At 45.2% G+C, this 23,157-nt stretch overlaps 1 protein-coding gene and 1 long non-coding RNA gene across 9 annotated transcripts in view; one reads left to right on the top strand and one right to left on the bottom strand.

Annotated features, from left to right (window-relative positions):
- The window catches only part of LOC128352316 (uncharacterized), a 61,297-nt gene that overhangs the window by 14,467 nt on the left and 23,673 nt on the right, over positions 1 to 23,157 (top strand). The window lies entirely within an intron of this gene.
- KCNIP2 (potassium voltage-gated channel interacting protein 2) overlaps positions 1 to 23,157 on the bottom strand; it is a 176,254-nt gene that overhangs the window by 4,750 nt on the left and 148,347 nt on the right. For 2 of the 8 annotated variants that reach the window (XM_053312804.1, XM_053312802.1), the window contains exons 2-7: positions 14,149 to 14,273; positions 12,545 to 12,614; positions 12,133 to 12,203; positions 8,923 to 9,030; positions 8,675 to 8,779; positions 8,121 to 8,183 (exon numbers count right to left, since the gene is read on the bottom strand). In XM_053312804.1, coding sequence (XP_053168779.1) covers positions 8,121 to 8,183; positions 8,675 to 8,779; positions 8,923 to 9,030; positions 12,133 to 12,203; positions 12,545 to 12,614; positions 14,149 to 14,273 — 542 coding nt within the window. Of the gene's footprint in view, positions 1 to 459; positions 2,218 to 2,237; positions 4,875 to 5,340; positions 5,511 to 5,569; positions 6,869 to 8,120; positions 8,184 to 8,674; positions 8,780 to 8,922; positions 9,031 to 12,132; positions 12,204 to 12,544; positions 12,615 to 14,148; positions 14,274 to 19,699; positions 19,799 to 23,157 lie in introns of those variants that run through there. The other 6 variants (XR_008320314.1, XM_053312798.1, XM_053312801.1 and 3 more) reach the window with 6 other exon arrangements.

Genomic DNA, 23,157 nt, shown 5'->3' on the forward strand with positions numbered 1-23,157 from the left:
ACTATGATACTTCAGCTTTGTCTCTTCCCCTGCCCCCATCCTGTATCTTGGACAAAAGGGGCCTTATCAAATATTCATAGCCCTCACAATTTTCTCATAACTCCTTCCAATTTCTGTGTCACACTAAGAGTGCAGCAGCCTGGATTCAGTGCCCAAAATGCAATGCTCCTTCCCTCTCTAATGCATGGTTGTCAAAGCTCCAACTGGAACTGGAGACAGAGGACTTATTTCAGGCATTCCATATTCTTTTCCTGTACTTCTCCAGGTTTACTGGGGTGAATCTCAGTATTCACAGTAGGCTGCCACCATCCACTTTATTGTGATGTAGGAAAAACCACTCTCTATATAAGATGGGGGTGGGTGGGGTATAAAGTAGAAAGACCCTCTCTGGAAGGGGCTGAGCATCCCTAGGCTCCAAAGGCATGTGATTAAGCAGACCTAAAATGAAGAGTAGAACACTGCACCAGCAAGGGTTTATTATCACACACAAGAAAAAAGGTAGGCAATAAGTCTTTTTCATAGAGCAGATGGTAAGAGAGAGAGGTTTTTCATTAACCAAGCAACTCAGATTCAAGCAACACAATAAAGAAAAAGAACTGCCCTCATGCATCTAACTGAACTGGTCCTTATCCTAATACTCACAGGCAACAGTCTTCCTGCTGTCTCCTGCCTCCAGGCTATGGCCTCCCATTTCTCAGCTAACTGCTTCCTCGGGGTATTCCAGACAGAACCACCCCCAACAACAGTGTTCTCTTCTTCTGCAGGTGGCTATTATGAGTGTAGACCCTGCCCAGTCCTCTGGATTGATCATTTTGTTTCAATTTTCCTGTGCTTTCTGCCTTATTCCACCAGAGCCCCTGGTGGCGCAGTGGTAAAACTGCTGCCCTGTAACCAGAAGGTTACAAGTTCGATCCTGACCAGGGGCTCAAGGTTGACTCAGCCTTCCATCCTTCCAAGGTCGGTAAAATGAGTACCCAGAATGTTGGGGGCAATATACTAAATCATTGTAAACCGCTTAGAGAGTTCCGGCTATAGAGCGGTATATAAATGTAAGTGCTATTGCTATTATTAGGAAAGGCCCACCCTCCCAACTGTTGCTCTAAGTGAGGCCTAGTCTTCCCTCAAATCCTTACTATCACTACATGCTAGAGATGTGCATGGAACCGCTGGTGGGAGGGCGGCTCGAGGGGGGATACCTTTAAGGAATGGAAAGTGTGCTCTTACACACCCACCCCCCCCGATGCTTCAGTTTAAAAGGGTCCAGCGGGGTGGCAGTGTGGTGGGTCCAGTGTGGTGGGTTTAAAAGGGTCCAGCAGGGTGGCTGCCCCATTGCCTCCTCGCCTCCTCAGACCAGAAGTGACCGGAAGTACCTGGCATGCGTGCGTGCATGTGCTCACGCGCACACCCACACCCAACATGCACATTCATGCCGGGTACTTCCGGTCTGAGGAGGCAATGGGATGGCAGGGAGGCATGCTGCCGCCTCACCAGACCCTTTAAAACTGCAGTGCCGGTGGGAGATACATGGTTGTGGGGGGTAGGGTGGGGGTAAGAGCACCCTCCCCAGTCCTTAAAGGTATCCCCTCCACCCTCGAACTGTCAGTCTTTTGAATCTGTTTGGAGGCCCATAAAAGGCCCAGGGGTTGAAAGGTTTTCACAACCTGCATTGAGTTAGGAGGATGATAACGGGTACATTATGCTATGGTTTTAACTTTAAATAGCCCAGTCCTGGCTATCTGTTCCACATAGATATAGCACAACACCAAAAACACTTTAGGGCAACAGTCAAGTATACCTACAACAAGCCAAATGTTCTACATCTGTTAAGCAGTAAACAAGTGCCTTTTAGCACCTGGTTTGGCTGAATTGTCTCTTAGGGCTCATCTTCAAAAGGCCTTCTGGACAATGCATCTGCAACAATGTTAGTTTTTCCTGGAATGTATTCCACCTCAAAATCAAACTCCTGAAGACTCCAACGCACAAACTTCTTTTTTGTGTTGGGCTTCTTGCAGCCATTGGAGCACAGCATGGTCTGTGCATAGCTTGAACCTCTGCCCCCATAAGTGATGGTGTAGCTTCTCCAGGGCATAGACAATGGCATTGCACTCCTTTTCTGGTATACTCCAATGTAACTCTCTCTCAGATAACTTTTTACTTAGGAAGATAACAGGATGCTGTATACTGTCTGGCCTTATCGGTTAGGACAGCCCCGATACCCTGTTCAGTGGTGAGGATGAAAGGCGTAGTATAATCAGGTGCTTGGAGCACAGGACAGTTACTGACTGCAATTTTTAGCTGGTCAAAAGCTGCTTGACATTCCTCTTTCCACCTCACATCATGGGGGCCAGCGTTCTTTGTGAGATCAGAAAGCAAGATTTTACTATAATGCTATTTTACTATAATGAAGTATAAATTTCTGGGATTATGCTAATCCCAGAAAAGATCCCACTTAATACTACTTCTTAGGGGTTAGTCAGTCCAGAATGATCTTAACCTTAGCTTCTAGGGGTTGTAATGTGTGCATGCACACTGGGCACATCCAGATACTTCTGGTCCTAAGTACACTGGTGCAACAAGGAGGTACTCTCTCTGCTGCCCTGTGGGACCATTTCTAGACACAGTGCTGGCGGGGGAGAAGGAAGACCACCCTCCCCAGTCCTTAAAACAACCCCTCCACCTTTGAACTGGCTGAACCACTGGACATTTGAACCGGTTCAGAGGTCCATAAAAGGGCCTCCGAACTGGTTTGTACACATCCCTATTAGAGAAGGTGGCAGAGGCACTCCAGAGTCCAAAGGGCAGAACCATGAATTCATCAAAGCCATGGTGTGTAATAAAAGATGAGCATTCCCGGCTGCTTTCATCTAGTGGGGAATTGCCACTAACCCTTGGTTAAGTCCAGTGAACTGATGAACTTCGGCCCCTGCCAACTGTTCCAGTAGGTCATCAAATTTGGGCACAGAGTAGCTGTCAGGGATTATTTTTTAATTCAGTTCCTGTAGTCCACACAAAATTGGATCTCCCCTCTGGGTTTGTTAACTAACACCACTGGGGAGGCCCATTCACTCTGGCATGGTTTAACTACCATATATCCAGGGCTAGCATTTCTTCAGTTTCCTGCAAGCTGCCATACTTAAGTTCTCTGTGACTCAGAGAGTGTGGATGTCCAGGGGATTTCCTCCATGCCTCCTCCTTTCTGATCTCCCAGATACATGTCATCTGGGATGCTCGTCCCCTCTATTAACTCAACAGTAATACTGAACACCCTAGTTTCTCGAGTATAGTGGGGTTTGAGAGAGTTTATATGATTGATCCTTGGTTTGAGCTGTGTCCCTGGGAACTCAACCAAATAGTTTACCTTCCCCAGTTTCTCCTTGACCTGGTATGGCCCCTGCTATTCCATCTATATTTTGTTAGTGTGGAGATGTCTGAGAACTAGCACTTGGTCTCCTATTTCAAGGCATGTTCATTATATAAGACTTTCTGTTCCAGTTGTGTCTTTCGTAGACTCTTGTGAGCAAGCTGTAGAATTTCCTGAAGGTCATTTTGGAATTGGTCCACAAAATCAAGGATGTTAACCATTATTGGGGGGGGGGAGAACCTCCTCTTCCTTCCTACTGATGTCGAACTAGCTCCAGGCGGACTCAGACTTTTCTCCCATACACAAGCTCAAGAATCCAAGGCTTGGATGAGGTACAGCCCAGTATGCGAACAACAACTGGGGTAGCACAAGGACCCAGTTGTTGGAATGTTCATCAATAAACCTCCACATTCTAATTCCCAAAGTCCCATTAAACTTCACCACAAGGTCATTGGTTTGGTGATCATAAGGGACTGACACTAACTGTTCAAGCAAGCCTATGAACAGTCCATAGTTTCTTCATCATGCCAACAATAAAGTTAGTGCTGGCATCTGAGAGAATCTCCAGGGGCCAGCCTAATCTGGCATATACGTCTATCAACACTTGGCTGACAGACAAGGCTCAAGGCCATTGCTTCTGGCCACGAGGTGGCATAATCTACCAATGTAAGGACATACTGCTTGCCCGGGGGGGTGTCTGTGTCTGTCTGTCTGTCTGTCTCTGGATGAACGGGCCCCAAAATGTCCACTGTAACTCTCTGGAATGGTAGGTCTATCATTGGTAGTAGTTGTAATGGGGCTTTAGCTTTGTCCTTATTGGTTCTCTCCCACTAGTAGGTGTCACAAGTTTTCATATAGTTGGTCACATCCTGGCCATAGCCCTCCTAATAGAGGTTTTGTCTCAGTTCAGCCTACCCTCATATGTCCACTAGGGTGGTCATGAGCTAAACTCAGTAATTTCATGCGATACTCTGTGGGTACTAGGAGTTGTCTCCGAGGTTCAAATCCTTCCGTATGCCTCTTAGGAAGTAATTCCTGGTACAGCAAATTGTTCTCCTTAATGCATCTAGATCTCTGGTTTCTGCTGAGCTGCCTGCCTTCCAGCAGCTCCCTGATCTTAGTTAGGCTCTTGTCATTCTCCTGTGTCTTCCGAAAAGCCTCATACCCAATAATGGTGGAGCTCTCTGCCTGTTCTTCTGGCTCACCTTCTGAACCAAAATCTGGCAGAGGAGAGGCTACTGTAGTAGCCTCTGTAAGACCAGGTCCACGTGGCCGGTCGCCCCCTGTGTCCTGGGCATCCAGATCAGTCCGAGGAAGGGAAGTGGGGGTAATGCTGGGGTCCTCACTGTGGTCTAATATATCTTCTTCTTCTGCTGTCTTGGGTTCCTTACGGAGTTGGGAAGAAGCGTCTGCTTGCTGACTGTGGGTGGCTTGCAGCCAGTGTTCTAACCCTTCTTGTTCAAGATCCTTCTCACCTGGACATAGAGTGCCCCAGACATGTGAGGCCAAGTCACTGCCAATCAACAAAGCAACAGGGTGATGATCCCAAATTGCAAACTCCCATTCACCCCTCCAATCCCCAATCTGGATAGGCACCTTCACGAAGGGCATCCCCTTCACATGGGTCCCTTCAATGTATGTTATAGGTGCATTAGCAAAGGGTAGTCCCCAAAAAGGTCCTTGTGCACCACAGAGATGTCAGCACCTGAGTCCTTTCGGGCCACAACTGACTGGACATTTACAATTACTGGAACTCTCCTCACCTGGGGAATGTCCCCATTAAACGCTTGGCTAGTCTCCTCTCTTCTGAAATGGGAAGTACATAGTTGACACGGAACACTACTTGGGGACAGTCCTTTTTAAAGTGCCCCCCCATATCTGAAACATTGAGGGGGAGGTTTATCCACAGGGTGGCCTCCTGGTGGCAGAAGCTCCTCCCACTTGGATGCAGTGAGGTGTACAGAGGCTCCTGGCCCTACCTGGGCTGGGTGTTGGTCCTCCTGGAGCACAAAGGGTTCTGGAGAATCTTTTGGGTGTAGGCTCAGGGTAGACTTGGAACTCAGTCTGGTCTCAGTGAACCTTTCAGCCAACTCTCCTGCTTTCATAATGATCCATGGAGCTCAACTGAAAGGCTGTTCATAGAGGGAGTCTGGAAGTTGCATAAGGAACTGCTCAACTTGTGTAAGGTTCACCAAGTCTTCCAGAGTCTTAACCCCTGCCCTCTCCATCCACCTCTTATTGGTCCACCTTAACTGGTGAGTAAAGGCCTGATATGTCTCAGTGAACTTCTTCCGGAGGCTATGTAACTTCTGGCAGGCATTCTTGGGGGTGAGTCCCAACTGAGACTTGACTCTCTACTGGAAAAGCTGATAGGCCATTTCTTCCACTATCCCAGCAGACATGGCCATCAGTGTGCCACTGAGATGTGGTCTCAGGCAATACATGTACTGTGCCTCAGGTATTTAATTACGGATACATGTTTTTTTCCCCAAAAAATTGGCCAGATATGCACCAGCTTCCTCCCCTTCCTTATATTCGGGAAACTTCTTTTCTTTCCCCACTAGTGCTATTGGGGCAGTTGGCCATGGAATGGTCACTTTATTAATCTGCTTCATCTCAACCTTGTGGACTAGCTCAGCTTTCTTCTGCTCCACCACTAGTCTTTCTTTTCCTTGTTCCATTTCCATTCTCTTGAATTCCACTTGGAACTTCCAATATTCAGGATTCTGGGTAATTGCCTCTGTGCTCCCATCTACCCCTAGACCAGTTCCTAGGTCTGAAGTATCTGTGGAGGAGTCTTTTCTCCCTTTCCTGTTGATGCTAGCATTTTGGCTTCCATGCTCTCCTCTGCAGGGTTGGTGCTCTTTACACTCTTTCTTCCCCTGAGGAGCATACACGCTGACCTTTATCCCTAATACTACCCTGACTGTCATTTCCTGAAAGCTATAAATAAAACAAATGTAAACTTGCTTTTATCTGGTTGCAAAAAATAAAATAAAATTCCTTCTCTCTCTTTTTTTTTTTTAATGAGGGAAAAAAATGTTTCCATTAAAAAAAACCAAAAAAAAAAAACCATCGCTCCCATTTACTTAGGGTTGCCTACTGTTCTTCTGGCTTTCTAACTGAGCAAAGAGGCACCTTTTAAAAGTGGTGATTCTCTTTATTTAGCAGGGAGGAAAGCAACTGGCCCTATCCAACCCCAGCACAGTATCTCTCCAGCAGCTGTTGTTGGTGTCTTTCTTATGACTGTGAGCCCTTTGGGGCAGGCAGCCATTTAATTAATTTCTGTATGTAAACCACTTTGGAAACTTTGGTTGAAAAGCAGTATATAAATATTCATCATATTTGTATTCTTCCAAACTCTAAATCCTACTGAGCTGCCATGATGCCTGATGTTGCAAACAGTTCCAACCAGAGCCAGATTGGGAGGGGAACGCTTATTTCAGGCCTTCCTTATCTTCTTCCCCTTCACTGCAGCCCTCCAGGTTTACTGGGGTGAATCCTTGACTGTAAGAGATGCACAGTAGGCTGTCACCATCTACTTTGTCACCATCTACTCTATAAAATATTTCAGGGAGGGGTGGTTAGATTTCTGGGCCTTCCATTTCCCCATCCATTTCTCAAACAACTGTTTCCTCAGGGCACTCTTGGGACAGATGGACAAAAAAAGCTTTCTCTTCTTCTGCAGGTGGCTATGAATGTAGACCCCACCCAGTCCTCTGGATTGGTCCTTCTGTTTTTATTTTCTGGGGCTTTCCCCCTTATTAGAAAAGGCCTACCCTTCCAATTGTTGTTCTAAGTGAGGCCTAGTTCTCCCTTAAATCCTTACTATCACTACAATGGTAAGGAGAGGATCTTGTTATAAAAATGGGGAAAACCCTCCTGTTGATACTTTCTATATTAAAACAGGTAAGATATGTACTCCAATGCTAGAGAAGGAAAGCCCACTGCCTACAAAGTGTTTTTTAAATAATTAAGACCTAATTTTAGAAAAGATTCACAAAACGGCAGAACATTGCTGTTGTTGGGGCAGAGGGCTTCCTTGCTTGCTTTTTGTCTTTTGGTTTGAAAGGGCTACATGACCAATACAGGAGAGTGTGATTGACCTGCAACTTAAAAATAAAGCACTATCTTCACAACAGTAGAAAAATAAAGCACTATCTTCTATCCTGCCAAAAGATGTCTTGACACACACAACCACTGTGTATTGAGCAGTGTGTGAAAAAATGGGAAAGTCTTTAGACACCTCTTATGATGCATCTGGAAAGGCTTTTACCCTACCCTGAGTTCACTCATCTGTACTCACTAAGACGCGGAATGAAACAGATAAGTCCAGTGTACAGCAGGCAGCTTTGGCTCAGAGAAACAAAGCATCATATCCCCCAAAGCAAAAAGCAACTCTCGAGCACCTTCATTTGTACAGATCCCCGATAGTTGCTCCATCTCAATAGGTATCTAAAGCAAGATTTCATGTGCATGAAAGGGGATCAGGTCAGTCAAGCTGACATTTGGCAGAAACAATGGGAAAACAACCCTCTCTTGGGCAACAGCAAATGGGAGGAGCTCTATAAGGGCAGAGGAGTGACACAGCCTTGACTTAAGTCTCATCCAATAAGGAATCCTTAATGGTGTATTTTGGATTACAGATACAAGAGGGAATGCACCCTCCTGTCTCCTGTGGTGAGGTAGCAAGGCTGTGTGTCTCTTGTAATCCACTACAAATGGCCACAATGGCCAAATGTGGACAACTATATGTTACCTTCTGGCAGGACTCAATGAACTCCTCAATAGTCACCACACCGTCTTTGTTTCGGTCCATTTTCTGAAATATAAATACAAGGACATGAGAAGTGAAGGGAAGAACACACAGATACTCCCTAGGAAAGAGAGCAGCTTTAGGCACAGATTACTCTACTACAATGCCCATATCCAAGAAGCACATCTGCATTCCTGAGATACAGCTGATCGAGCAACCTGTCTGTGCTTCCAAGGAGCCTAAAAGATACCACTGGTAGAGAATGGGCCCCCACCTCTTTACTGCTATCTTGCAAGTGTTCAAGGGAATGTCAGTGGACTGATGTTGCAAACAGGTTCAAGACTGTGAACATAACTAGGATCTGCAACGGATGGGGAATGGTATCTGCACCAAAGAAGCAACAGAGGAACAAAGGGTGCCCGGGTGAAGAGTAGGGCTCTGGCAGTGGGAATCCCTCCTGTTTCAGCAAAGGGATATACCCAAATATCTTGACAACTTGCACTTTTGTGTGGGAGATGCAGGACACTCTCATGGCAATGTTCAGGTGCTAGGCTCACCTGGAAGAAACTTTCCACATGCTCCCGAGGGGCCTCTTCTCGCATGGCTGGGTAAGTACACTTGCCCATCATGTCATAAATGGATTTCATTATGTCCATCATTTCCTGCAAGGCAGGGCATAGGGGGGAAAAATGATCAGCAAACATTGTAACTCTATTTTGAGTTAAGTGAGGTTTATGAGAGTGGATAGTACCAGGAGTCTCTAGCATCTTAGAGCACCGTGGGCTTCTTCTCTCTCGATACATACCTCTTTGGTGATGCAGCCATCTTTGTTCAGGTCATAGAGGTTGAAGGCCCAATTGAGCCGATCGTCTATTGTGCCACGTAGAATAATGGACAAGCCAGCCACAAAATCCTGCAGAAGGACACAAGAAAGATAGGATGAAGCAAGCATTAAACACTGCAGCTGCAGAGATGTAGTGTAGGGTGAATGGCTAAAAAAACCTGCCAGATCCCATTCACAGCCACCAGACTGAAGAACCTTTCTGGGAGTATTCAATATTCAATAATAGCACAGCAGAGGATTCCCCCCAATCCACCTTCCAGTTGTCCCTATAAGTTTGGAATTCCTATTTGACAAATGCTCCTTATGTTCCAAGTGTACACACATTGGGCACTGTTGCCAAAGTACTCTTAGTAGCCTTATGGGGTTCAATCGAGCCCTAGTTTGAAAACATTTTGGATGCAGTATAGCATTTCTCTATACAGTCCAGACAGAACATGATGAAACAGACTGGTTCCAGATTGGCAAAGGAGTAAGACAAGGCTGTATACTTTCTCCTTATTTATTCAATTTATTTGCTGAACATATACCTAGAGAAACTGGATTGGAAGAAGATGAGCATGGTTTTAAAGTTGGAGGAAGAAACATCAATAACCTGCACTATGCTGATGACACCACTCTGACAGCTGAGAATGTGGATGATCTGCAAGCTCTAGTAATGAAAGTCGAGCACAGTGAAAAAATGGGACTACAACTAAATGTAAAGAAGACTAAACTAATGCCAATGGGTACAGCAACCAGCCTCAGAATTGATAATGAAGACACTGAAGTGGTGGGTAGCTTCTGCCTTTTGGGACTGACCATCAACAGTAAAGGATCCAGCAGTCAAGAAATATGCCGCAGACTAGCACTTGGTAGGGTTGCAATGAAGGCCTTGGAAAGGATATTTAGATGACATGACATGTCTATACCTACAAAGATTAGAATTGTTTGAACTATGGTTTTTCCCATGACACTCTATGAATGCAAAAGCTGTACTTTGAAGAAGCAAGACAGAAAAAGTACTGATGCTTTTGAACTTTGGTGCTGGGAAAGACTTTTGAAGATACCATGGACAGCCAGGAAAACAAACAAATGGAGCATAGGAGAAATCAATCCATAATTTTCACTCGAGGCACAAATAACCAGGCTCAAAGTATCATGCTTCAGACACATTATGTGAAGATCCAGCTCCCTTGAGAAGTTCATAATGCTGGGGAACGTTGAAGGAAAGAGAAGAGGATGACCAGCAGCAAGGTGGATGGACTCTATTATGCAGCAATGAATGCACCACTGAGAGACCGTAAAGGCCAAGTTGAAGACAGATTATCCTGGAGAGAATCTATGTGGTCACTAAGAGTCGACATCAACTTGACAGCACTTAATCAATCAATCAATAGCATTTCTCTAAACGCGCCCCCACCCCATGGAGGACATTTGGTGGCCAGGAGTAGGTGCGTGGGAGAATGATATTTTAAATATCTAATATAAAATTGCTATTTTGCTTTGATTAATGTATCATTACCCAGATTAAACCTCAAGAATAGGACAGGATATAGGTACATGGGAAGCTGCCATATATCAAGTCAGACCATTGGTCCATCTAGCTCAGTATTGTCTACACAGACTGGCAGTAGCTTCTCCATGGTTACAGGCAGGAGTCTCTCTCAGCTCTAGCTTGGAAATGCCAGGGAGGAAACTTGGAACCTTCTGCATGCAGGCATGCAGATGCTCTACCCAGAGCGGCCCCATTTCTTAAGGGGAATATCTTACAGTGCTCACACATGTAGTTTCCCATTCAAATGCAAACCAGGGTGGACCTTGCTTAGCAAAGGGGGCAATTCATGCTTGCTACCACAAGACCAGCTCCCCTCCCCTCGATATAAGGCCTAAAACAACATAAAAGAATTGAGGGTCCTTGGGAGGGGATAAATAGAATATATTACTACATGCAAATGAAAAACATTAAACAAATTGGAGGATTAATGGATGAGACAGAGAGCTACTGTGGTTTCTGTGTTGGCTCACTGGAGAAACATATAAACTGAGGTGATTCTAATGATCAACAGGATGCCCAGCTGGGTGAGGTTGGAGAAGGCAGGGTAAACCTTACCTTCTCCACAATCAAGTGGGAGGTGGTGGGAGCAGGCTCTGTGCTCCCACATGGGCAGCCCTGCTCTGTGAGCTCTGTGGAGCTTGGAGCAGGGTGGACAGATCCGGGGCCAGGATCTGTTCCGGGCTCCGGGCATCCCACAATGCAATGCGCAGCACACATTTTGCATTGGGGGATGCACTCATTTCTGTATCTTCTTGGGCTGCATTCAGCCCAAGGAGAAACCTGATACCCGGCAGCCAGGTTAAGGGTGTGAGTGCACCCTTAACATTGGCTAACAGCTGGGTTGACTTTGTGGGATAGGTGGGCGGGGAGCAGAGGGATCCATGAGAACCAGCTTACCCTCTAAGGCGTGCACATGTGCGCACACTCACAAGTTTTTTTTTAATGTCCACTCAGTTAATTTTATATCCCGCTCAGGTTGAATCAAGAATGCCCCACTCTGAATGCATGTGCACACACACTGCCTTGAGAGAACAAAATTCATTCCGCACACAGATGAAAAAAATTAGAGAGAACACTCCTGAGGATCCTGCCGCTTCTCACAACTGGCCTAATCCAGGCTGACTGAGAGATAGTTTGCTTCGTCAGGAAAGAGCCAAATAAAAATCAAAGGTCAGCTGACAATTTTAGCTTGGGGTGGTGACTGCCTAGGCATGTAGCTCCAAGTATATCCAGCAGGTGGCCTTGCTGAGTGGCAAGGTTCAGGTGCTTAGTTTGAAACAGCAGGAATACTGGGAGGTTAGTGGAGCTGCAGAAAATGACATATGCCTAGCTTGAATCATGTCATATATGTGTATGCGTTGTATCATCCCTTAAAGCCAGAGTTGCTTCTGTCAGTATCCTAATCCAATTTGTCGAGTTTGAAGGCAACTTTTAATAAACTACTTCCCACCCCACCCCTTCCTGCACATTTATATGGCCTATTTGACATCTTGGCCATCTGATTGAGCCCTGGATATGTGTCTACCCAGAAACAGGAATTCCTCCATCAGTATGTAGATTCCTGATGATTGTAGCCCTGGATTCCCTACCTCAGGAAACATGTACAGTAAATAAAATAAGTACACGTCGAATCTTACCTCAAAACTGACAGAGCCATCATGGTCTGTATCAAACGCGTTGAAAAGAAAAGTTGCATATGTACTTGAATCTGAAAAGAAAGGCATTAAACCGAGCAATTAGGAGGCAGCAGACTGTTTCACCCTTTTACCAGATTGCAGCAAATGGATAGCAGAAAGAAAACAGCCAGAGAAAATGTCATGAATAGGATTATCTTCCCTCCTTGGACCCAGAGGATTCAGTGACAAGGATGCTACAAGGCAATGAGGTGGGCAAGGGGCTAAGAGCAGCTGAAAAGGACCGTGCTAGCCCTCTCACGTATATACCCCACATTCTCCCTCTAGCAGCAGCCAACCCAGTGTTCCTACCTGACCTCCCAGCCTCATCAAGCCCATCTACCCCACCCACCCCCCAGCTAGAATCGATACTCACCTCCCTGTGGGAAGAACTGTGAGTAGATCTGCTTGAAGCTTTCTTCATTAACAATGCCACTAGGGCACTCCTGTCAAATGGGAAAGGGCAGACAAGTTTAACTGGGAATCACAAGTCTAGACAATACTCCAGAGTAAGACCAGTGTGGTGTGCAGCCAAGAAGAGCTCCGAGGAGCTCCAGGGATCACCACTGCAGATATCTTGGTTTAATCTCTTCCTGGCACTGAAGGTCACAGATGCCTCCGGTGCCCAGTGGCAGGAAGCAGGACAGCAAGGAAAAGCTTGACCAGCTGCTTCATTCCTGTGGCAGTGCAGCATTACAGTGCACAGTGTACATTGTGTTCGATGTGTACATTACAAGGCTGTCAGCGTACAAGGTTACAGTGGGATCAGTGATCACAGAAAAAGCATCACCCCTTCCCCCTTATCTACTAGTGGCTGCACTTGAAATAATACAGGAGAAAATCCCAGTCTGAGAGTGCAGAATACAGTTAGCACCTAATTTTGTAGGGGCCTCTCCAGGTTCACAGGGAGACACAGCCCTGGTCCTGACTGGCAGCCACCCAACCTGCACAAAGATCTACCTCTAAATGATGAGGTTAGGAGGAATAAAGTGGGTCAAAGGTACAGTCCCATCTGCAATTACTGGTCTCTACAGTACTGTAGAGAATTACTGGTCTCTACAGGTGAATTACTGGAAGTGGAACCATATGGCGAGTGTTTTCAGAGGGGATCATGGTATTACTACTGTATAAGCAGTGCTTTTTCTTCTTTTTCTTTTTGGTGATTGAGTACTGGCACCTTTTCCCAGCCGGGAAAGAGAGACAGGGAAAGAAGACAAAATCCTGCCAAGTGCTGCGGTCCCAGGCGGGACATGAGTTCTGGATTGTTGTACGGGGTGCTTCTGGAGCTTGGCCATGCCACCTCTGCATGTGATGGGCTGCGAGTGGGCTAGTAGATGTTGGGGTGCCAAAGTTGCCTATGGAGTTAGTGAAGTATAAAACTGTTGGAGGAAAACTGTCCATTGGGTTATGCAGCAACTGCAAGGCATACTGCAATTTCCTGCACCTGCTGATGATTGTCTGAGGCACCTCATGTATTAATTGCATATACTATAATCATGTATGTATGTATATGCGTTAACCAAGATAAGAGTATCCGCACCATTTTTCCTCATTTTTTTTAAAAAAAGCACTGTATATATGCACCCAGAAGGGGAAACGGGTGGGTGTGCTCTCTGCCCTTGCAGCGTCTCAAACTACCCAGGACTCAGTCTTTGGTCCTGAGGAAGGGGAGGGGCTTCTAGCATTTGGCCTGAGGCTGGGCATTGCCTTGTTGGTAATATTTGTCCCTAGTCACAAAAGTGATTGCCATAATGTTCTCATGCCTGTGAGTGAGAAGGGGGAAAGTTGTACACAAGTGGGTGTGCTGGGGGTGAATATGTATAAAATGTGCCCTTTCCAAAAAAATACAGTCTCTTCTTCCCTTCTTTCATGTTAAAAACAAAGTCCTTCTCCCCCCCGAAAAAAGCCCAGAGGAGAGGAGATGAAGCCACACAGACTTGTAAGTGCTCTGAGTAGAAGAGGAGATTATTTCTAACTTACATTCTTGAAGCCCCGGTACAAGACCTGCAGCTCCTTGCGGGTGAACTTGGTTTGCTCCTGTAGCTGGTCCAGGCCCTCAGGCCGATGACAAACAGTGGAGAGCTCAAACTCATCCTCTACACTGTCTGCAAGAAGAGGAAATGCCTCAGAAATAAAGCACAGAGACCCTAACCTTCTCCTCCCTTCCATCCCCTTGCTCATCCCTTTTGTCTCCCAGTGAAATGGTTAAATCACTTCTCATGCCTGCATTGGCACCACAGATCCATCCCATTTGGTTAAAGCTTAGTTAGACCCTGCTCCCTTTACTTTCCTTAGTATAAACACAGTGGAACTACCAGTAGATGCAGGACCTCACACTTGGGTTTGCAGCCAGAAATCCAGTGTCCCAGGGGCCTCATCCTTGGCCCATTCAGGAAAGGGGCTTGTTTTTGGACTAACTGTTGACCACACTCCCACACTGTATAGGGGAGAAAGGCAGTGACCAACATTAAATTCAGGTCTTGTTTGGATGGGAGCTAGAAACCAGGGTTGATTTGTATCATGGATCTGTGTCAGAAGTGAGAAACAACTTCTTATTTTTGAAAAGGAGAGAACAATCAGTTTGCTCTGTTTTCCGTGGACACAAGGAATGAATAATGTTATGCAACCCCCCTAAGTATCCAGAGACAAGCACTACAGCATTTCCATTGGATGAAAGAAAGCACTAAAGACATATAGTATTGTTGTAATATTTTACTTAGGAATATATACAGTAGAGATAGGGGAAGCAGACTCCCACAGCAGGCAACACAACTACTAAACCTCCTTCATATTCCCAAAGAGCAACTACATCCAAAGGATGCTCCAATTTTAGCTCTCTCTCTGCTAAAACTGAACTTAGCTCTCTGTCTCTCTTGGTTTCCAAATTCAAACAACTACCAACTATTTCTCAGACCTCCCACTAGCATGCAGTTGTTTTTATGCCCTGATTGCCCACTAGCAAAACCATAGTAATAGGTCCATTCAAGATAATAAAAAACAGCCAAACAGCACCATCAAGGAACAAACCACAGAGGCATCGACTGTGGTAAAGGCAGTTATGGCTGGCAACACGCATGCACGTGCACACACAGCCATCCCCACAAGTTATATATATTCTTGTGCAGACACACAAATCTAAACAATCTAAACCCTTTCCCCAGAACTCTTTGGCAATAATGCAAAATTAACTGACAGAATTAGCTGCCACAAGATGTGGTGATGACCACTGACTTAGGTGGCTTTAAAAGGGGATTAGACAATTTATGGAGGACATGTCTACCAGTAGTTATTAGTCATAAGGCTATATAATGGAACCTTCAGAATCAGAGGCAATATTCCTCTAAATACCAGTTTCTGGAAAGCAGCCGTAAGAGAAGGCTATTGCCTCCAAATCCAGTTAATCTGCTTCCTGAAGGTACGTATCTGGTTGGTCACTGTTAGCTATATAGTTTTTTGGTCTAATCCATAAACTCTGGCAAAATAAATGCAAGGAGATAAAAAGGGATGCAAAAAAGTGAGTTTGAGGAGTATATAGCTAGAAGTGTAAAGATGAATAATAATTAAAAAAATAAAAAATGGAGGGAAGTAGAGTCCCCCAGGGATCTGTACTAGGAGCAGTGCTTTTTAACTTGTTCATAAAGAAATTGGGGTAACCAAGTGGCCAGATTTGCAGATGACACTAAGCTGTTTAGGGTTGTGACATCCAAAACAGATTGTGGCTCCTCACAATCTGTTTTGGAATTTACTACTCTAAATAGTTTAGTGTCATCTGCAAATTTGGCCACTTCACTCCAAAAGGATCTCTTCAGACTGGGTGAGTAGGTGGCAAAATGGCAAATGCAGTTCAATGTAAGCAAGTATAAAGTGATACATTTGGGGGCATAAAACCCACCCAACTTCACATATACACTGAAGGGGTCTGAGCTGTCAGTGACTGACCAGGGGAGAGATCCTGGGGTTGTGGTAGACAGCTCGTTGAAAGTGTAGACTCAGTGCACGGCAGCTGTGAAAAAGGCAAATTCCATGCTAGGGATCATTAGGAAGAGAACTGAAAATAAAAATGCTAATATTACAATGCCCTTATACAAATCTATGGTGCAGCCACACTGCATACAATTCTGGTCACTGTATATTAAGAATGTTATTGTAGAACTGGAAAAGGTGCAGAAGAGGGCACATAATTTATGGAATTCTGTGCCTTGGGAAGTTGTGATGGCCACTAGCTTGGATGGCTTTAAAGGGGGTTTAGACAAAGTCATGGAAGAAAAGTCTATAAATGGCTACTAGTCTGGTGGCTATAGGCCACCTCCAGCCTCAGAAGCAAGATGCCTCTAAATACCAGTTGTTGGGGAGCAAAAGCAGGAGAGAGGGCACACCCTGTAACCTCTTGCCTGTGGGCTTCTCAGAGGCATTTGGTGTGCCACTGTGTGAAACAGGATGCTGGACCTGATCCAGCAAGGCTGTTCTTACCACTCTTCTTAGGTAACGTTACCAGTACCTTTGCCTAGTTCCTAACATCTGTGGGAGGCTAATGAGATTAATGAGCCTCCCACCCCTTTAGTCATAGGCCAACAGGCAAGAAAAAATCAACACCAACCTCTCTGCCCTAAAACTCCCTGTACAGCCCAATTGCTGCCCAGAATATAATTCCTCATTATGCATGTTATAGTAAGGGTCTCCAGAAAATGTTTTAAGTATCCAGAAAATGAGACTTAAAAATCAAAGAAGAAAGAAGCAAATGGATCATCGCTGAGTCAAAGGCAGTCTGTACAATACAATCAGTGACATGATCAAGAAAGTTTCTTGTCATGTGGATACCAATAGACAGAGGCTGTATGTACTCTGTGCTAAGACAAAATCAAAATTCTGCACCAATAAAAGCTGAATTCTGTTATCTGTATAAATAATGCAAATTTGCCACTATTTTCTTATTTAGCGTAATTTATTTAGCAATATCTTGGATACTTTATTTTGCTCCTGTTAATCATGGGGAGCCATGGCAGTGCAATGAAGCTTCAACCCTGTTCACTGGAAATCTGTTCCTCCTCCTCCTCCCATCCTCCTTATTGACAAATGGGTTTCCTCCTTGAGCTGGGGTGGCTTCTGTTCTCAAATCCTGTCTTAAAAACCAAAGTTTTGCAACGGCTGTTCTTTCCTCTTCCTGCTCTAGGCTGTTTACTTGTTGCTGCATCAACCAGGCCTGGTTTACACCTACACAGAATGAGGTGCTTATGAGGTGGCAGAGGTCTAAGGTGGAAGAATGGACTGTACCACTATGGACAGACACAGTGGGCAGGAGTCATATGTATAAAGCTCACTCGAGCAGAAAACTAGCACTGTATGGAACAGGCTGGATTTGGGTCACCTTCCCTCTGAAAAAGTAATTTTATTTGCAGTGAATTTTTTTACATAGAAGAAAGTTTAAAAGTTGCAACTTTTAGTCATTCTGAGGATCCCTCTGAAAACACACAGCCTACTCTGTACGGATATGTGGAACCAGTTCTTTTCAAAACCAGTTTGAGTCAAACCGAGCCAGTTCAAATGGTTCGAACTTGAACTGGACCGCCACCCACCACCAAGGGTGCGGGCCCAAGTTTGAACCAAACTGACCCCAGCAGTGTTCTCTCTAATTTTTTTTCATCTATGTGTGGAAATAGTTTTGTTCTGGGTGGCATTATCAAGGCAGTTTGCGCGCACATGCATTCAGATTGGGGCCTTTCTGATTCAACCTGAGTGGGAACTAAAATTAACTGAGCGGACATCAAAAAGCTTGTGAGCGTGCACACATGCGCACACCTTAGAGGGGACCCTGGACCAAATGGAACCAATTCAGCAGTTCGAGGGGTATGCTAGTAAAGGGGAATCTGGTGAGGATTATGGAGGACATGTCTACCAGTAGTTATTAGTCATAAGGCTATATAATGGAACCTTCAGAATCAGAGGCAATATTCCTCTAAATACCAGTTGCTGGAAAGCAACCGTAAGAGAAGGCTGTTGCCTCCAAATCCAGTTGGAGATTCTCTTTTACAAGCAAAGGGGATCCATGCAATTAAAATACTTCTAATGGCAGCCGTGGGGGGGCACAGTGGCAAGAGGACACCTTACCACTGGTGGCAGTGGCAGCTCTTCTAAACCCCTTGAACTGAATCGAGCCGGTTCCAAGCCTGTTTGACCATCAAACTGAGCTGAGGGATCGGCTTGCGGACCGGCTGTCCAGTTCAAATTTGAACTGAACTGCCAGGATTGGTTCCATACTCACCTCTACCACTCTGCTACTTCAGGATTCTGCCACTGCATTTTGCTGCAGAGACCACACCCTCTTCCATAGTTCAGCAAAGGCAATATATACGAACTAGCTGACCTGCAGAGCATCTGCGCCCCTAGTTCTCCCTGTCTCTCTTCCCCCATCTTCATTTCTTTCTCCCCCACCTTCAGCCCCATCCCCCCCCCCCCGCCCAGCCCGTTCTCCCTCGGCGACCAGGCTGCTTCCCATCGGCCGGCCAGCACTTCTCCTGGCATGCCAGCTTGGTGGCAGTCACTTCTCCACAGCCGCCTACTGGCCTGGTGGCAGCTGTTTCCCCTACACAGCTGGCCGGCCTGGCACGCCGTTTCTCCTCCTGTCCCTGTCACTAATCGGCGGCTCACTTGCGAACTCTCACGAGAGCTGCCACACATGGGATTAGCAACAAGTACATTTAAGAGAATTAAATATATAGAAGATAGATGCTTTTCCTTAATGGTCTTCCATGGCTCTATTGTCCATGTTTGTTATGAAAGGTCTTCCATGACTCCATGGAGCAAGCCAGCTCCCAGAATGCACTGTTGTAGTGTACACATGTAGGGGACATGACCAAGATGGATTTAAGACATGTCACATGGATTTAAGACATGTCTAGGCAATGAAACTTACCCAGTAGCACAGATCAGCAGAAATTGCTTGAGGAGAGGAGAGGAATTTGGTCACTGCTACTCAATGACTATTAACAATTTAGCTTATCCCCTGATTGAGAACTGTGAACCTTTAGAAAGTTATTTTCCTTATACTGGATAATATTACAACCATACACTTGCCTACAAAGTCTGGCTTACAGTTAGGCATGCATAGGAATCTGGAGCATGCAACTCAGAGCACTGATTGGCCAGCTCTCTAGGAAGGATTTCCAACCTTACTTCTCTTAATCTTTGTATTGATTCTGAACAATGTAACTTGAAGTAAAATGCAGCAGAGGAAAAACGTCCCAGACTCAACTTAATCCACAAAGCAACTGCATAGATTTAGTGGCTTAAAGTGGAGAGTCTACATTTTGTCTTCTTCATGCCTTTTCTTTCATGCCTATGTCCGCACATTCTTGGTGGTTGCATCACAAACCAGTATGAGCTGAAGTTTCCTTTTAGGAAAGTGACATCTCCATATTTAAATAAGTTGTACAGTAGAGGGAATCCCTTCTCATGCTGCCCCCACCCCCCACTCCTGGGAGCTACAATGCACAGCATATAGAAGACACACACAGAAGCACAAAGCGTCACTTGCTTTCGCTGATTGAGGGGATGGATTTGGGCTGGCGACAGCAGGATAGCAGCTTGAGGAACCGCTGCTTCAGGGCTTTTTTAGCGTGGCCAGGTGCGTTGCCTGCAAAGAAATGACAATCGCCATCCGGGAGAAGAGTTAACAGATTGTGACATCCCTCACTCCCAGCCCCCACCTGATCCCATGGTGTAGATCAAAGGGACTCGGGCATGCATGGCCTCACTGCAGCAGAAAAATAGATGCAGCACAAGTCACAACACATCCATGATGGTCTCAAGCCTTCCTGAAGCATAAACATGGTACCAACATCAATCAGAGTAAAGATGGAAAGGAAAGTGTTCTGGAAGGTAGGGCAAAGGAGCCACAACCAGATGTTTCAGTGCATAATTTCTCTGAAGAAACTTCCTGCTCCACTGAATGAGTTGTGGCATTTTCCTCATGCAATACACTGAATGGTTGTATCAAAACATAGTGGTGAGAGTAGAGTCTAGTGGTTCAGAGCAGTTGAGCCAGGGCTTTGGGGTTCCATCCTTAACTTCTGTTGAGCCAGGGTTTTGGGGTTCCATCCTTAACTTCTGGAAGAACATAGAATCTGGAGTGCCTTAGCAGAAAGGCTGGGTGTAAAAGCATGTGGACTTCTCTTCCTGGCTCTGGGAAGGTGGTGAAGGCTTAGTAGAGAAGGAAGTTCCTCTAAGAATGATCTGGTTTCTGTAGTCACATACATCAGGCAATTTCAGATGCATGGAGCATAAAGCAGAATTGTGAAAACTGAATTTCAGCATGCAGTTACAGCCAGCATGGTGGGGGATGAGGAGGAAATGAAGCAAACAAGGAATGTCTTCAGACAGTCAGATGGGGATGGCTGGAAGATCTCTTCTCCTCTGGGCTTTGGTAAGTGTTGGTGCCTGCTCAGCCAACACATACACACAACCAGCTTCATAGGTCTCTCTGTCATCACTGTAAATGTTGGACCAGAGTAATTTAATTTTTCATTCACCAACAAAATCCTGAAAAGGGGAATAAGGCTATAGTGATAAGGAGGCAAGTTGTCCTGAACTCTGAGCAATTTATTATACTTTAGATCGGGCTAGTAAGCACTTAACTGTGCTTTCTTCAGTTCAATTTATTTCAGTTGTGCTTAGACACACTTTTCCTTTGGGGGACTGTCCTTGATGTGGGCAAGTACACTTACATAGTAAGGATTTAATAGCTGTCAGCCTCAACAGCCAATTTCTGCAATTGTCAAACTGAAATAATTTAGTCAATCATAGACCTAGCCCTGCTTTAATAACTTAGAGGAACGAGAATGAATGATCCCATGTTTTACTGGATCGCAGCTGATAACTACAAGCTTAACACTAGGGTCCCATGTCCTGTAAAATAGTCTGCGGTACCAGACTGGTGACATCACTACTTGCACACATTTTACCGAATGAGTGGAATAGAAACAATAGAAGGATGGGTCATGGAAGAAAAACCCACATTTTGGGGAAAGCTCACTGTGGAAAGGAGGGAAGACAAATTTGATTCCAACTTCCACTCATAGTGCAGTTCACGAACCTGCGTCTCTGCATTCCCTTCCCCACACCATTTACTAGACAACTAGCTAGGCTAGTATTATCTTCTCCTGCTATGAAAGCAGCTGCTTCCCACATGGAAATATTATTTGTAAGCTACAAATTGTGAACTATGGCTGATTTCTGGGCATTTTGGAGCAAAACAAGGGTTTGCTATTGTCCCTCAGTCCTGATAAAAAACAGGCCTTATGCCCAGGGTTCTCTGACCAATAGGGATCCATCCCATACTTCCTTTACTGATCCATTTTATAAAATGGCATCTGAGAAGTGGGATCTATTGAGATTTTTTCTTAAAGTCAGCCTATAACTTTCTTGATCTTGTTTCCTATTGTAGAGGATTTAAAGCACAATTTCTATTGATGCATATGTACTGGAAATCTCTACAAAGTTCCTCAAGACTTGGAATATCCACCCCTCCTACAGAATCCTACTCCCTACCATCCAAGTCTTTTACTCCACCACTGCCAACACCCCTTAATCCTGAGTATTTCCTGTTGTGATGTCCTTTACTGCATTCTCTGGATCTCCTTCTGCTTCCCCATTTCCTCAAAGCCCTTAAGAGACCAGGAATTCTCCCTATACTGCCCCAGCTCAAGATGGGCTGGGTCAGATCATCTCTCTTTTTATCTGATCTCTGAAAACCCTGATGAAAACCTTGCCTATGAAAAGCCACTGAACCCACACTCTGTGAATGGGTCAAACTGTCTGCATAATTGTAATAGAACAGGAACTGGAAACCACCAATTTGGGTGATGGGCTGAAAAGGGCATTTCTCAAGGGAGGTCAAAAAGAGCCATATGATATAACTAATATCAGCTGGGAGGTTTTATAGGTTTGAGAAGAATAAAAGGATAGACTTTTGGCTAGCACATGGGGGATGAGTTAGTCATTATGCATGAGACCTCTAGCTCTGTTCCCTCTATGTACTGATTAGCTGGACGGTTACCAAGCCTCAATGACTTACAAGTTCACTTCAGTATCCCACCCAATTGCCACACAAGACTTCATATTCAATTATAGGAAAGCAAAAAGAGTTTTATGGAGGAAAGGAAAAAACATTTGATGATTGGACAGGCTAATGGAGAAAATGGAAATAGCACATTTTCTGGCTGATGTAATTACTACAAATTTGACTACTTAGACTAGAAATCTCATCCATCAGAAAGTGTGTGTATATTTCAGTTTTCTTGTCCAACTGTCAAATGTTTCCACTTTCCTCAATAAAGTCCTTTTGGTTTACAGTCATTGGATAGGTAGCGTTGGATGTTCCTGTGCGGGAGACTGAAGTTAACTTGTAGACTTGGGGGTAGGGGTTCTGATTCTATGGACACAGCAAACCACCCCCCCGCATTCTTCCTACGCACTTCAAAGGGCTTTTGGTTTGAGGCAGGGATATCTGTTTCCTGGGGAACAGAGGCAAGGCTAATAAAAGTCCCAAGGTTTGTGTGCATCTGTTGCTCAGAACAGGTGTTTTCAGAATGCTGATGCTTAGAAGTGAGCAAGAGACAGTTCTCATACTGTCTTTGTGGAGCAGTGGGGCTGACCTAGATCTGGAACTGCCCAGATCTGCCCCCAGATTGGGGCCAGGGGGCCAGGGAACTCCGTTAGCAGGAACTGAGCAAAGGAACACCTTTTAAAGTGGTGATTCTCTGATATTTAGCAGGGGGAGAGCAACTGGCCCTATCCAATCGCAACACAGCATCCCTCCAGTGGCTGTTCCTGGTGTCTACCTTATGTTTCTTTTTTGATTATGAGCCCTTTGGGGACAGGGGGCCATCTTATTTATGCATTGTATATTTTTCTATGCAAACTGCTTTGAGAACTTTGGTTGAAGAGATGTATATAAATACTCGTACCAGCAGCAGCAGCAGCCGCAGCAGCCAC

The sequence above is a fragment of the Hemicordylus capensis genome, chromosome 3, assembly GCF_027244095.1.
Source record: "Hemicordylus capensis ecotype Gifberg chromosome 3, rHemCap1.1.pri, whole genome shotgun sequence".
Classification (NCBI taxonomy): domain Eukaryota; kingdom Metazoa; phylum Chordata; class Lepidosauria; order Squamata; family Cordylidae; genus Hemicordylus; species Hemicordylus capensis.